General features: G+C 39.5%; 2 protein-coding genes across 2 annotated transcripts; both read left to right on the top strand.

Annotated features, from left to right (window-relative positions):
* The first annotated feature begins 71 nt into the window (after positions 1–71).
* si:ch73-109d9.2 (uncharacterized protein LOC565042 homolog) lies at positions 72–4,653 on the top strand. Its single transcript, XM_031756519.2, has 4 exons — positions 72–805; positions 2,536–2,669; positions 2,973–3,069; positions 3,220–4,653. The coding sequence occupies exons 1-4, from the start codon at positions 541–543 to the stop codon at positions 4,386–4,388; spliced, it is 1,665 nt and encodes a 554-aa protein (XP_031612379.1). The 5' UTR covers positions 72–540; the 3' UTR covers positions 4,389–4,653.
* Positions 4,654–7,606: 2,953 nt separating this feature from the next.
* On the top strand, positions 7,607–14,528 carry LOC116333303 (zinc finger protein 37-like). Its single transcript, XM_031756508.2, has 4 exons — positions 7,607–8,518; positions 8,621–8,763; positions 8,998–9,100; positions 10,047–14,528. Exons 1-4 carry the CDS (start codon positions 8,215–8,217, stop codon positions 11,246–11,248), a joined length of 1,752 nt encoding a protein of 583 aa, XP_031612368.1. The 5' UTR covers positions 7,607–8,214; the 3' UTR covers positions 11,249–14,528.
* The last annotated feature ends 751 nt before the right edge of the window (positions 14,529–15,279 follow it).

Below are 15,279 nucleotides of genomic sequence, written 5' to 3'. Positions count from 1 at the left end.
CATTTCCCACTGGAACCAGTTCTCTTTTCTTTCTTCCGTAGCATGAAAATTGTTCCAGTCGACGACCCGTATTTAAATACCGGAAGTGTCGTTGTTTACGGAATGGGGAGAAATGTCATAACGCAGGAGTAAAGCTAAGCTACTGAATTACTTTTTCTACTAAGTCTGAGTTCTAAATATACGATATATAAAGAATGCGATCATTTATGTTAAAATTTTTCAAGCGAGCTTATGTTTTTTAAAAATAAATAGTGTCCAGAATCCGTTAAACATAATCAGAACTAATGGAGCGAGCTAGTTGCAGCTAACTTTAGCATGACACTGTTTAAACAGCAGGGTTCATGAAAGCAACCAAACTGTAAACTCGGACAACCGATACAACCCATAAATCATTAACTACACAAAAAGCACGCGTAAGAAACGGACACAACTACCTTAGGGACACCGACTTTAGCTGTAGCCAGTCAACAACAACAGCCAGTGATTTTTCCTCCTCCTTTTTGGTTCATTAAAAAGACTTTAAGCCAGAGCGCGGTTATAATGGCGGAGACTATACTAACGTTTCAGTCACAGCTTTCTGGCGTCATGGAGACGGTGTTCAAGGCTGCTATGTATGAGATCACCCGGTTGGTGGAGGACAGTTTTTTGGAAGAGGTAACGCGGTGCCGGGAGCAGGTTGAGTCCCTAAAGAGACGACTGAAGTGGTCGGAGACTCGTCGCAAAGAACGAGAGGGAGACTGGAGGGGGAGATGCATTGACTGTGGAAAAGTCGGGATATCCAGTGAGAACCAACCCAGAGCCTCAGGTGGGTGTTTCTAGGGTTAGTCGTCAATTTCTTTACCTGTATTTATTTTCTTAAGGCTAATGAAAAGTTAACCTTTCATTAGAATTAACATTACATTAACAATTTCCATTAGGAACAAAACTAGGTGTATAAATATTGCAAACATTTTAAGAAATATGATTATTTAAGTATTTGGGGTTGGACTACTCTACCTCAGGCCACAGCTGTATAAATGCAGCATATGCAGAATACATTTTAAAAACCACGTGGTTGTTTAAAAATTTTGCCCGGAAATAAATGTACTTCCAGTACATAAACTTGCATTACATATTCTTTAATCTGCATTATTCACACTGTGGTGCCTGACTTCTGCATATCTTACTTGTGTAACTAGTACTTATGAAGCCAGGTTGGAGAATTTGATCACAAATGAATACACACTTTCTGTCTGCGTCATTAATTACTCCAGTTCAGCTGTTCATTAACACAAATAATATTGAGCCAATCACATAGCAGCAACTCTGTCCATTTCGGCATGCAGAAATGGTCAAGACAACGTGCTGAAGTTCAAATCAAGCACCAGAATGCGGAATAAAGTTAATTTAAAATACTTTGAACTTGTTATGGTTGTTGATGCCACACAGGCTGCTCTGTATTTTAGAAACTGTTCTTTTTCATTGCAGCTGAGATTAGACAACAGTGAATCAAATAGTCTCTCAGTGTAAAAGCATGGCTCCATCCTGCCCTGTATCAGTGGATCAGGCTGCTGCTGGTGGTGTAATGGGGTGGAGCATATTTTTAGTTAGTTTAGTTTAGTTTACAGTTTCTTTGTCCTGTTGCTCAGGACAAAGCAATAACACAAGAAAAATGTGTTGCAAACTCTCAGACTTATGGTGTGAGAAATATGTGTTGAATCTGTGACCCTGACTTCCATGCTACCTAAAGTAAAAACATGCCGAAAACCAGGATGTCTCGAAAATTCTTCTTATGAAACTATTATATATATTTCAGTCCAATCAGGGGCCCTTTGCTGTGTGTCTTCCCCCACTCTCGCTCTCCCCACCTTCTTCTCTATCAAAATAAAAGCAAAACACTCACCAGAAAAATTTAGTTTATTTGCGAGAAACAGGTAAATAACATTCCAAAATCAAAAAACACTGTTACCTTATCTACTTTGCTTTATAATTTAACATCTATTACAAATTTGAGGTGTTCAAAAAATGCACTGAGGAATGGATCATCTGTCCGGATTGGCTTTAGGAGATTCATAATAATATGGTCAGAAGGTGCACTGTCAGTTTCATAGCTGGGCCCTCTCCTGCTGGACATAACCTCTTCCACTCACTTTAATAGGGTAGAAGACTCACATCCATTTAGACCAGCACAACAAGATGCTAACAACTACAATACATCTTTTCACAAGTCTATACAACTTTGTAATATACTGCTACATGTCTTCCCCCAAAGAAGAAGTCTATAATTCTATTTCTTGTGGGTTTCAAGAGAAACATAATCATATGTTTCTTTTGACTATGTTCATAGCCACATATTCACATATTTCTCTAAATTTTCACTAAACACCAAAAATTGTTTCCTGTTTTTTTTGCTGCTTAAAGAAGATTGCCTTTGAGCTCTAGCAATCTTCTTGACATTATATGACTCAACTGACCTTTGCTTTATTTTGTTTTCTAAACCTTTGAAATTCAAGAAAAGCCGTATTCTCTAATGGAAAGAAAATCTATTATTTTCAGAGAAAAGCCTGAAACAGGAGACTGTGCTTCATGAAGAAATAAATAGTTCCCAGGGAGCTGATGGATGTACACCGAGCCACGAGAAGGAAGGAGAGGAAAAAATAGAGCCCCAAAGTGCCACAAAAGCAACACAGGTATGATATTTTTATTACATTATACAGCTTCATAAACTTACAGAACAAAAGTTTTGTATAAAATGTGTGTTTAAGCCACTGCAGGGAGTGTGATAAACCGAGGAAACATTTGTGGTATAGGTAAACTGATGAAATGTGATTTTTTTTTTTTTTTTTTTTTTTTTTTTGGTGGGGCGGGGTTCACTAATGCTCTCTTGGTGACGCATGCACCATGAAAATTGAATCATTTGTATTGTTCTACTTAAGGCAACTAAGGTAAAATCTGATGGATTAATGTTGCCTTTCCACTTTTTTTTTCCCCAGTCGTCAGGTATTCAAGGCACTGGACTGTTCAAGGAAGAAGCTCTTCAGATCCCACCACAAAATGATGAGTCACAAGGGTGGCACATCAGCTTAGATGGTAAGTCTCTGTGCAAGTACATACAGAAAATTTAACTAATTAATTTCTCATTAATTTTTCAAGTGCTGTTCAAATAGAGACAACACAATGTATGCTGTACATTGAATGCAGTGCTGCTATTTTAACTTTTTCTCACTACTTGTGTTTCAGAAACAGATGCGTCAGCTCTTCCAGGACCCAGTAAACGTTTTAATGACCAAAAGATCCCAAAGTGCCAAGTAAATTGGGAAACTGGATTTGAGCAGAGAGCAGAATCAAACCATGATGGACACTCGGATGAACCGTCTGAACCCCTGTTCCCAAACAGGTACAGCATGGAAGACTTAGATGGCATTGACAAGTCTGGATATGGAGACACCGGAATGATAGACATGGGTAATTTTGATGGGATACATTCACCATCGCACCTGGGCAAAGATCTGAGTTATGTGGGCCATTATGATGAGGATGTGGAAGCACCAGAAGGAGCTGATCATCAAGCTTACCAAACAGGCACTCAGCGGAATAGAAAGGATCAGGAAGGTTCACCCTCAGATTCCCCCTCTAGGACTAACATTGATGTAAGTGGAGAGTTCAGCTGTTTACTAATTAATGAGGAGGGGTATCTGCAGGACACAAATGTCTTGTACCCTGAACAAGTGTCCAGTGATTCAGGTAGTAGATTCAGCTTCCGCGGCCAGGGTATTCGCATTGGCCCTTCTCTAGACAGCACTGAGGATATGTATGAGCCCTCAGATACGTACAGCGATACCTTAAACTTGGGACAACAGATGCAACATCAGGCAACAGTGAGAGGAGCAAGGAGACACACTTGTAACCAGTGCTCCATGTCCTTCCCCGATTCTGCTTCCCTGAAGGCTCACAAACACACACACAAAGCCACTGGACAAGGGCCCCCATACTCCTGCAACCAGTGTGGAAAGACCTTCACTCAAGCTTGTCACCTTAAAGTCCATCAAAGGACTCATTTAGGGCAGGGGGTTCACCTCTGCAGCCACTGTGGTAAAGGTTTTCCTTCATTTTCTGACCTAAAGGCACACAAATGTGGTCAAGTAGGGGACAAACCATATTGCTGCACAGTATGTGGGAATAAGTTCAGTCGTCTATGGAATCTCAAGTTGCACCAGAGAATTCACACACAGGAAAAACCTCATCGGTGCACCATGTGTGACAAGAGCTTCACAAGAGCAGACATATTGAAGGTTCACCAGCGTACCCACACAGGGGAAAGACCATACTGCTGCACTGTTTGCGGTCTCAGCTTCAAACGCCTAGATCATCTGAAATCCCATCAACGCAAGCACATGACAGATCTATAATTCCTTGGGAGAAGAAGTATCAAATCATTTAATATTATTTCTGAAGATTTAAGTGAATATTTATATTAATGAGCCTGTGATGGATAGATAAGGTCTATAACGTTCAGTTAAATAAGTCTTATTTGTAATTAGTTACTGCTGCATATTTTATACTCATTAAAAATATACTGCCTTGGAGTATAACTGAAAAACTTGACCAACAATATCTTTGTGATTACACAGCTGATTAAAAATAAAACTGGCTTTAGATGCCATCGTTTGTTTATATTCTTGTTTCCTGAAGTTAGTTCTTGGCACATACTTCCTAATGACATCACCCAGGTAGTAATGGAGCTTTTAATGTTTTGGGTACCAATGTGGGGCGGCATGGTGGTTATCACTGCAAGAAGGTCCTCAGTTCAATTCCACCATCAGCAGGGGTATTTCTGTGTGGAGTTTGCATGGGTTTGCGTCAGAGGGCCCGGTGGCGCCAGTGTCCGGCAGCCTCGCCTCTGTCAGTGCGCCCCAGGGTGGCTGTGGCTACAACGTAGCTTGCCATCACCAGTGTGTGAATGTGTGCGTGAATGGGTGAATGACTGGATATGTAAAGCGCTTTGGGGTCCTTAGGGACTAGTAAAGCGCTATATAAATACAGGCCATTTACCATTTACCATTTTGCGTGGGTTCCTCTCCAGCTTCCTCCCACAGTCCAAAGGCATGCAGATAGTGGAGATAGGTAAATTGGAAACTCTAATTTGCCCATGGCATGAATGTGAGTCAGAATGGTTGTTTATGTCATTGGTTCTCAAACATTTTACATCATTCCCCATATAGCAGGAAGATATATTTTCACGCCCCACCTAAACACAACAAAGAAAGAAAAGCCTAGCTGCAACTTTATTTAGATAATAAACTCATTCACAATGACTCCTTCAGTAATTTTTGCTTTAAACAAACAACTTTCATTTCAAACAACTATTTGTAATTTTTGTCACTATACTGCTTCATTAGTCTGCAACACTTCTTCAAAAAAGCAACCAGTTAAACAGAATGTGAACATTGCCAAACATGGAAAAATACAGTTCAGTCTTAGTCTTAAAAGACTTTTTATTTAAAAAAAAAGAAAAGAAATCCAGAAACTTGTTAACAGAAATGAAAAATATATAATTTAGTGTGAGTTTAGTACTATTCACTTAGTGGCTGCAATGAGCCTGTTTTTGACTGCAGAGCTGTGGCGGGGGATGGTCTGTGGGGGAGGCGGATGCACCTGAGTGGCATCCCCAATCACGTCTCGCCGGTTTAAAACAGAATGAACTAGGTCCTATTGTTGTTGATGTGTGTAGGCTGTAGCCGAAAAGCTGCAGCTGCGTTTGTAAGTTGACAGCCACAATAAAGAAGTGTACTGAAAACTGCAAACGTGGTTGGGTCTCTCGTGCCCCAATCCTGGGTTTCGGCACCACTTTAAACGATGCACGACAGACCCAACCACATGTTCGCAGTTTTCAGTACACTTTTTTTATTGCGACTATCAACTTACACAGACGGCTGCAGCTTTGTACCGCCGTAAAAGGGATTCCGATGTTAATCATTAGTTCCGCATGACTTTTCTGCCAGGTAACTTGCACCCCACCTGCCACACACTTTGAGAACCACTGGTCTATGTGCTAGCCCTGCAACAGACTGGTGACCTGTCCAGGGTGTACCCTGCCTCTTGCCTTAAGACAGCTGGGATAGGCTCCAGCCCCCCCGCGCGACCCTGAAAAGGATAAGTCGAAGAGATGGATGGATATCAATGTGTACTTTGTTCTGTTTCTTGGTCAATTCACCATCTGTGTGGAGTAAGAAATTATATAAACATCTGTAGTTTGTAGACTGAGCCTAGCATAAGTCTGACCTCAGCTTCTCCAAATGCTTTATTTGATGCTGTAAGATCTGGTATTGATTGGAAAAGTCAATAAGAGCTTCTAGATTCACAAAGAGTAAAGAGAAAAGGTTTACTCACGAAAAACATAAGATGCAAAATGTGTGTGTGTGTTTTTTACTTTTATTGTCTAAAGTTAGCTACTAAAGAGAATCCAGTATGACAAAATAAGATTTTTTTTTGTAAATGTTTGTATATAATAAAGAGCTGTACATATAAAACAATTGGCAGCTGATAGATACAGACTCAAAGAAGATGTTCTGCCCAATATTTAAAATACACACATTTGTTGCCTTCACGAAGTGCATAAAAGAAGCAGAAATGTCAGAATAATACTTTTTAAACAGGGGCTTTTTTCCTTCAACTGTCACTTTTGATTGCTCCTGAAATATAAATTCATACAACTGATGAATCTTTTATGGTAAATATAACCATCCCTACCACACACACCAAACAGCACTGTGATTCAGACAGCAGCTAAATAGTCTTGGTCCCATGTGTATTAGCAGTCTGTGTTCTCAAAACAAATTCAGAGGTACTGTTTTTATAGTTGAAAAGTCATGTTGCCTGTTTACTGCCTAATGAAATCTAGGGCCTGGTACATGTAAATATTTCTTTTTAAAAGGAATACAAAGAGTGCAATCAAATTACTTTGATTCGTTTTATAGTTATGATTTCATTTGTTTACCTTATGATTTTATTTTGCTGTTAAAAAAAAGTAATATTATTATTAGTATTATATACACTGGCATTTTCCTTAAAGACATTTCCACCACAAGGTGGTACAAATTGGTGCATATTATCCTCACAAGAATGCTGGAAATTAATTTTCTAATGCTCAAAGGTTTGTTGTGGGGATATCAGACAGAGCTGTAAACTCAGTGAAGTAGATTTAATTCAAGGTCTGGACTCAGGGAAAGGCCTAAAGCAGGCAAGTGGGAAAAACCACTGCCTCTTCTGTTTGTGTAAAGAAGTTTAGCTACATATTTAATTCTCAAGATACAAAAAAACTGGAATTTCAACAACATGTCTTAGATTTTCTACATGATAAAGTAATAGTTTTTTTAGTAAATGAAAGAAGCGTGACTCTTTGGCCTAAAATTTAAGAAATAATGTGCAAAAGAAGAAGTTCTGTTAGTTCTCACTGCCCATAAATTCTATAGTAGATAGTAAAAAACTGGCGATTTTCTGTCATTTAATTCAAAGTTCAAAATTTTCACTCTCCTTCACATTTTCAAACGCTGTCCAGTCTGCCGGAAAGAAAATATGAAAAAAACAAACAAAAAAAAAAAACCGCAAAACGGTTACAAGTTAAAACTGACTGCCAGGTGCAGCCTGATGGTTTCACTTTAGTAAAACGCGTTTCGTTTTGTTCTCGTCTCCAGTCGAGGCCACCGTACTGCGTTGTGTGTGACGCCACGAGCAAAAACAAGGACCACAGGCGAGTGATGAGTAGCTAGCTCCGTTCAACGCAATATATCTTACCTAAAAAGCTGTTACAATTGAAAGCAAAAACCCACGCGTGAAACATCTCGACAATTAAGATTTCATCCCCGATTACAGTGTCTGTAGCACTAGTACCGGAAACGATAGCACACGAATGCTACCGCTAAATATTAGCTGGCTAGCTGACAGTTCAAATCGACGTCTCATATCAGTAAACATCGCGTTAGGCTGCTTTTTACCATTAATAATGTTATTAATAAAAGCTTATCCCTGCTCACGAGGAATACCGACAGCGGAAAATTGGTGTATTGTTGAATAGAAATTGCTCAACGGTTATGGCCTTCAGCTTACACTATGTAGCAGGATTTTCACAATACAATTTAAAAAAACATCAAACGTCATTTTCCTGCATTCATTCACTAAAGCAAATAAGCCCTGTGAGTAACAGCTAATAGACAAGGGAGGCTGATAGAGTGCATCATGTCGGACCTGGACACCCTCATAGTCACCTTTCAGACCCAGCTTTCAGATGTGATGGAGACTGTAGTGAAGACAGCAATGTTTGAGGTGACCAGGTTGGTGGAAGATGTGTTTTTGGTGGAGGTGAAGCGCAGGAGCCAGGAGATAGAGTCCCTGAGGATGCAGCTGCAGTGGACTGAGAGCAAATTCAAGGATCAAGCAGGGAAAGGAGGAGGAAAGACTGGAAGGAGTGTGCACTGTGCAAGGCATGGTGTGGAACTGTCCACTGACACTGCAGAAGAAAGGCCTAAAGACCATCAGGACGGTAAGAAGAAACAGACGTAAAATGAATTTTATATAGGTCATGGGATGCCCTAAACATTGTAAACACTGCTGTGTTTCTGTTTTTTTTGTTTTTTTTTTCAAGAACAAGTGAGGGGCCTTAGTGTGAAGACAGAGAGTGACTCTTTTGAAAGATGGACAGCAAGCTGCAGACTAGAAGTCACATCAGAGTCGCTACCAGAGGCAGACAGTGCTACAGCTGCACAGAGCCCTGAAAGGGAGTCAGAGGTGAGCCAGATTAAATGACTACCAGAGCAAAGTTATGATGTTGTACTGACATGAAATGATCATCATCTTCTTTATGATGTATCTGTATCTTATTGGATGCTTCTGGACACATTTCAAGTGTTATAAGAGCTGTAATGTTGTATAAAAAAAACAACAATATCCATAATGGCTCTATAAATTGGTGAAATGTAACCAGTAGATATTCACAGTATTTCATGCACTGTATGTCTTCAGGCAGCAGAAGAAAAGGATGTGAGATCAGCTGTTGCTACGAAGGAGGAAGAAGTTAGTCAGCCATCTTGCTCTTCTGTGCATATGGGAGGGTGGAACTGTAGTGGTATGTATTGTTAGTATCTTATCTTTCTTTCAGTCTGTCCATAGTAAAGGAACATTAAGCATTATTTATTGCACAAACACATACCCTCTCGACCCTACCGTGTGCCGTGATATAGCTCTCTACCCCCTCAAGCAGGTGTTATGGTTGACACATTGCTTTACAATTTATTCTTTGCTTTAGGAGAGCTTGACTTGTTAACCTGAACTCAGTTCTGCTCAATATTCATTTTCTTTTTTTCTTTTTTTATCTCTGTGGCTCCTGGGGAAAATTAATTGCCAGACAAACATTGACCACTAGGCAATTTTCAACATCCTTTGTTGTTGTTCAAACCCCCCCACCCCAGTACATAACAGGTTTGTGTTGCAAGTAGGCCACTTTAACATTCAGACTCTTTTACATGAAGAATGTTGAATTAAGCAAGACATTTTCTCAGAAAGGTGTCACTTGGATCGCAGTTGGTGTTTTTCAGCATTAATGGTACCTACAATGATGTGCATGCTAACATACGCTCAAATAGACTTTAAACATCTGAAAAGTTGGGAAATTCCTTCATCACAGCATGCAAAACATTAAACATAACCTAGACCAGAAAAGATTAGGTTTTTTTCTTCAATAAGCCTAATATGATAAAACAAAGTAGCTAATATAGGGTAAAAATCTTAATGAAGTACAATAGAATATAATGCAAGTAGTAGGATATAATACAACACGTTAGTACAATAAATTCAATAAAGTAAATTAGAATGAAATGGCTTTTCAAATTTAGCAGATGACATTAAAGTGACTGGTCCCTATCTCCAAAATGAATATAGAATTTTTGTTGTCCACTTTACCTCAGTGCACCTAAAATGAATTCAGGCCTGAAAGAAACAATAACATTGTTGCATTTTTTATTTATTTATTTATTTTATTCCCTTAATTAAAAAGAAAAATCCTTATTTTCTAGATGAAGAGGGACCTGGATCAGACAACGAGAGTGGGACAGTTGAGGTACAACCCAAACAGACTGAAGAAAACAGTGAGGAATTATTGAGAAATGTTATGAAGAAAGACCCACAGATAGCTGCTGGTTATGGCTTTCCTGAAGACGGGCAGGAAAAACACCTGTCTACAGATCGACCGCGTGTTTCATCTTTGGAAATAGATACCAGTTGGGCTGGCTTGACTGTCACAGGCGCTGAGTTGTTGCAGAATCCCAGACTTGGAGCTGAAAAGGAACGTGATCCAGTCAGAACTAAAGCAGAACATGAGCTGTCTGATTCTGTCAGAGCGGACATTCAGGTTACCCCAGGCAGAGATAAAATTTCATCCTCAGGGTCCCCTAAGGCAAGACTAAAACACAGTGATGTTTTAGGCCTGACTATCAAGAAGGAAGTCATTCTTGATTCTGATGGATGTGAGGAAGGCGAGCATATAGAAAAGAAAATAACAAACTCAGGTATGTCCTCTTTCTCATGTTCAGTAAAGCAGCACAAGGTGAGTTCAGAAGCACACAGACTAAACCACATTTCTCAAAAAGCCGCTGTGCAAGAGGTTATGAAGCTACATTCCAAAGCTGGTTCAGGTTTCAGATTGCAAGCTGCTTTACAGCATCTCCACCGACCAATGAAAAAGCCCTCTCACACTCCCTCAAACAGTAATGCTGCGGCACTGTCTATAGCTCCCTCTCAAGTTGTAAACTTAAATAACCTTCAAAGAATTCCCTCCACATCCAAAGCATCTCCTGCTGTATCCTCAATCCAGCGAGTTCACCTGGGTGACAAACAGACGTCGACCCTTAACCGAAGTGGAGACTCCTGGGTCAGCAACAGATCCCAGCTACATCCTGCAAACTCTCATCACGTCAGTCCCGGTACCCATCCAGACTCTCAGTCTCACACCGCTCCTAGGCACCTCCTGCGCTGTGGGCAGTGTGGGAAGTGCTTCCCCCACCCCAGTAACCTGAAGGCCCACCTCCAGACTCACACAGGTGAGCGGCCTTTCTGCTGTTCGCTCTGTGGCCGGAGTTTCACCAAGCTGAGCAACCTTAAAGCGCACCGTCGCGTCCACACTGGAGAGAGACCATACTGCTGCTTGGCCTGTGGCAAACGCTTTACCCAGAAATGTAATCTCAAACGCCACCAGAGGATCCACCTTGATGTATGTTGATAGACATCCAACATATATGAGGAAAGGACAACTTAAATATGTGTATTTCTTTAAGATGCTACAGAGCTATGTTGTGTTGCAGTACAGTCTGTGTGAGGTTTTGCCGGCCTTCTTTTTGTATATTTATCTTTTAAAGTGATTGTCCTGAATAATTCTGTGCATTCCAGAAAGGTTAATCTAATAACATATAAAAATGTTTTAATGTTACTAAAGGATGAAAAACAAGAATGTGTCGTGTCGTTTACCGTGTGCGAAGATAGGTCGGTTGATACATTTGGTCAGTAAAAGACTGTGAATATGCATATTATCGTGTTGTGCCAACTGCAGTGTGCCTGTGGGCACACAAGCACTTGTCAGCCATGGATCAGAGCCTACATTTATCAGCTGTCACATTTATTCAAACTGGTAAGCCTAGCTCTAAAAAAACTTAAAGTATTTTCCTTTGCAAAATACTACAAATTTAAACAGATATCCACATAACACTGAAATTGGTTAAGGTGCAGTAGTTAATGTCTGCAACAGCAACTTATCTTGCTATACCTCTCGTTATGCCAACTTTGTATTAAAAAGAAATTACTGGTCGCTGATTGATGTTTATTGATCGGTGATTAAGTTTTGTTTTTAATAAGGAAAATTACATCATAAAGAAAAAGCTTATGACTGCTCCCTTATTTGTAAGGAGCTGCTGCAGCAGATGGAGCCACATATTTGATTTGGCACTGAGTTTTAAGCTGGATGCTCTTCCTGACGCAACCCTCCCAGGGATTTGTGTCTGCTCTCGGGGATTTGTGCCTCCTCCCAGTCTTGTACCGGGGATGTTTCATGTTGAGGGAATATGTTAACAACGCTGCCCTATTGATTGCATCATAAAGTAAGAAAAGTTGCGATTGCCATAATCTAGAAGAACATCCATTTAATTAATTTTTAGCATATAATTTTTTAATACAACAGCTTATTGCCTGCAGAGTAAGCTGATAAATGGTTCCAAGTTGTTCTTTACAACTTGTTTCTTTGGTGTTTTACTATGAATTTTAATAAATATAGGCCCAAATCATTTGACCTAAGAATCCTCCCTCCGGTAACGAAACAGTTTTAATGTAGATGCATCCTTTTTTTTTTTATCATAAAATTGTACAATGATCGATGATCTGATTGGATTTATTTCAAGATGCAAAGATTTCTTTACCCATGTCAAGTGCTTCTTTTGAAAAATTATGTATCATAAGTGATGACTACATTCATATTTAAATATTCATTAATCGTATCTGTTTAAGTAAAAAAAAAAAAGCCTTAAAATAACCCTGATATTAAGGTTTTAAACAATATTGCAGTATCTTAATTGAACACTTGGTGTCATCCTTTCACCAAACTTATTGTGGCAACGAGGACCTTGGCAGAGATTTTTTTTTTGAGGATTTCGTATCCTCTTGTCTTGCTTCTAATGTAATGATGGAATATAGAGGTGCTCTCAAAGAAAACCCCTCCATTAGAGTAACAATCCGTAGTAACAAGTGTCTGTAAGCACTGTTTTAGCTGATCTGTGTGCCCAGACCTGTGTGTGTTACATATCTTACACTCAGGATTAGGCTTGATGTGTTGTATCTGTAAAGTCAGAGCAGCACTGTGCAGGTGGTACAACCGATAACATTTTAATCTTATTTTCAAGGTGAGGAAAAAGCTAGCAGAGGCTGATCTCTTTCTCTGTGTGTACATGTATGCGTGTGTGTGGAGAGAGAAAATGTGGATTAAAGCAGTGCTTCTGTCTACAGATGGTATCTTTCCTTTTTGATGTTTGAACCCAATAACAAGAGAAGTTATCTGTGAGGTGTAATTAAGAAATACCTACTTAGCTGAATCTGCAGTGAGCATAGTAGATAGTGCTTGCTGTTTGTGGGGGTTTGTGAAACTAGTCTGTTTAATGTGTGCGGTGCTCAGTATACATAAATATTACTGTATGCATCGTGCAAACATTTACCTCCTGCCTGTGCATTTCAAACACTCTTGTATGAGTCATCGTTTTGTTTTAATTCCATCGCTGAAGCGGTTTTTCTGAAGATGTTTATTTGGTAAAAATAAAAAAAGCAAACACAAAAAAGACCAAACCACAATTATACTTTCATTTTCCCTTTCCTGCTCTCTTTTGCACTTTGATTTGAACACGTTTCCCTTTCTTCTGAGACTCTTTCTGGCCTGTCAGGGAATCATAAGCCTCACTAAGTCGGGAGCCTTATGAAGAATAGGAAGCTGTTTTTTTGTGTGCTGGTTGGTCTTTCTGACTTTTTCTTTGGCGACATCAGAAAGCCACTTCAAGCTGGGATGCTGTTAAGCTTGATTTGGCTTAAAAAAGAAAACATACTGTAAGAAAGGAGGAAATTTTTGGCACCCCTCCACAGAGATTTTGTTCTGAGCCAAGACAAGAATTATAATACAGGCATTTTTAAACCAATTTTGTTAAGTGGAGTTTCATTTATTCAAGCATGAAATACATTTTTGTTTGTCCAGTAGTCAGAAATAGAACATTTGTAATCACCCCCACCAAGGCCTGTAATTGTGGTAATACAAGGAAAAATGTGGGCTCTCCTGCCACTGACTTTAAATGCTTAAAACACTATAAAGAAATCATACCGCAAGACCTGCAGTAAGTTGATCTACTGGAAATAAAGTCATCACTGCTACTGTGCTGCTATTTCTTTTAATGTTGTCACCTTCCTATTCCTAAAAGGAGAGCGATAATAATTTCTCTATATTTTTACTAATCAATAGCTCAGTCACACTAGAGCAAAAATAGGACAGAGACCGATGGCAACTAGAAAAAATCATTTTATTTATGCGGATTTTATTGAAATTCTTCGCACTTTGCAAACAATTGCAAGTTGTGTGACAACCAGCTGGTTCTTTAAAGGCTGAGCGTGCAACACTCTCCACCTGTGGGCAACCACTTTCAATCTCAATGTGACTGCGCAGGTCACCTGGTGATAGACAGCTGACTGTGAGTGGTCACAGACCAGGGCCCTGTGGCAAATATTTTCATTGGGCTGTGGTCTCCAGTCACTGTTTTTCCTAGTGTGACTGTAGCATAATAGAAAAATCCAAACACCTGTATGCACAATATTATGGTGTTTGGTGGGCTTGGTGTCTGGTATCTTGGTCTAAATAATAAGCTACCTAAAACCTTTTGTAATAGATTGTTTTCTCTTGCCCTGGCCTGCAAATGTTTTTTTTTCTTGTTTTTCTTGCTGTATGAATTAACCTGTAGTATAAAACACCTCTGTAAAATTTATTTTATTGGTGTAAGCTGTAAGTCCTTGCATTTGTCATTACCACATCACCATGTCTCTTTTCGTCTGTGACTCTTTGGCTGATCTGATCCTTTCGTGGCTTTCAAGAACCCCAAAAAATGATCGCCCAGTGAATCTTAAGAAATGTTTGGACAAATGATAACTGGAGGGCATAAACAAACTGTGTATTGCCATGTTTAAGTTGGAGGACTTGTCAAAAAATGTAGTCACCTGCTATTGTTGAGTTGTTCAAGAAAAGGGCATAATAGTCAAGTAAGTGAACCAGGTGTAGTTTATAGCAAAATACTACATCACACAAAATCAATAGGGCAAGAAGCCTTTCACGCTCTTCCAGAAAAGCTATTCTTCCTCCACAATACATGACACTTTATTGTGACAGCCCTTTATTTAAGCTTAAATACACAGAAGCCTGTAGTATATTCCTTCACAATCAAGACTCATATTGGCCTTGCCTTTCCATCTCCCACTGTTTTTAATATGTTCCTAATTGTAACATGCAATTTAGCATTGTCGAGTGTTTTTTTGCTACTGCCTTTCATTACCTTGAGTCTGTTAACACCTCCCAAAGCTGGGAGAGAGACAGAGGAATCTGTAAGAAGCTGACAAGAAAGGAAGCTGAAAGAATGCACCATAAAGAAGACGTAAAATTCCTAATATTCAAAGAACCGTCACCCCCTCGTACCCAGTTACAATAACAGAAGTGCTTGACTGGACCTAATAATTTGTCTTCAT

The sequence above is a fragment of the Oreochromis aureus genome, linkage group 6, assembly GCF_013358895.1.
Source record: "Oreochromis aureus strain Israel breed Guangdong linkage group 6, ZZ_aureus, whole genome shotgun sequence".
Lineage (NCBI taxonomy): Eukaryota > Metazoa > Chordata > Actinopteri > Cichliformes > Cichlidae > Oreochromis > Oreochromis aureus.
Note: the sequence above shows the minus strand (reverse complement) of the source record. Positions and strands in the feature narration are given on the sequence as shown.

Coding starts and splice junctions, on each gene's coding strand:
- LOC116333303 (XM_031756508.2), top strand. CDS start 8,215: ATGTCGGACCTGGACACCCTCATAGTCACCTTTCAGACCCAGCTTTCA. Junction 8,519..8,620: donor GCCTAAAGACCATCAGGACG/GTAAGAAGAAAC, acceptor TTTTTTTTCAAG/AACAAGTGAGGGGCCTTAGT. Junction 9,101..10,046: donor GGGAGGGTGGAACTGTAGTG/GTATGTATTGTT, acceptor CTTATTTTCTAG/ATGAAGAGGGACCTGGATCA.
- si:ch73-109d9.2 (XM_031756519.2), top strand. CDS start 541: ATGGCGGAGACTATACTAACGTTTCAGTCACAGCTTTCTGGCGTCATG. Junction 2,670..2,972: donor GTGCCACAAAAGCAACACAG/GTATGATATTTT, acceptor TTTTTTCCCCAG/TCGTCAGGTATTCAAGGCAC. Junction 3,070..3,219: donor GTGGCACATCAGCTTAGATG/GTAAGTCTCTGT, acceptor CTTGTGTTTCAG/AAACAGATGCGTCAGCTCTT.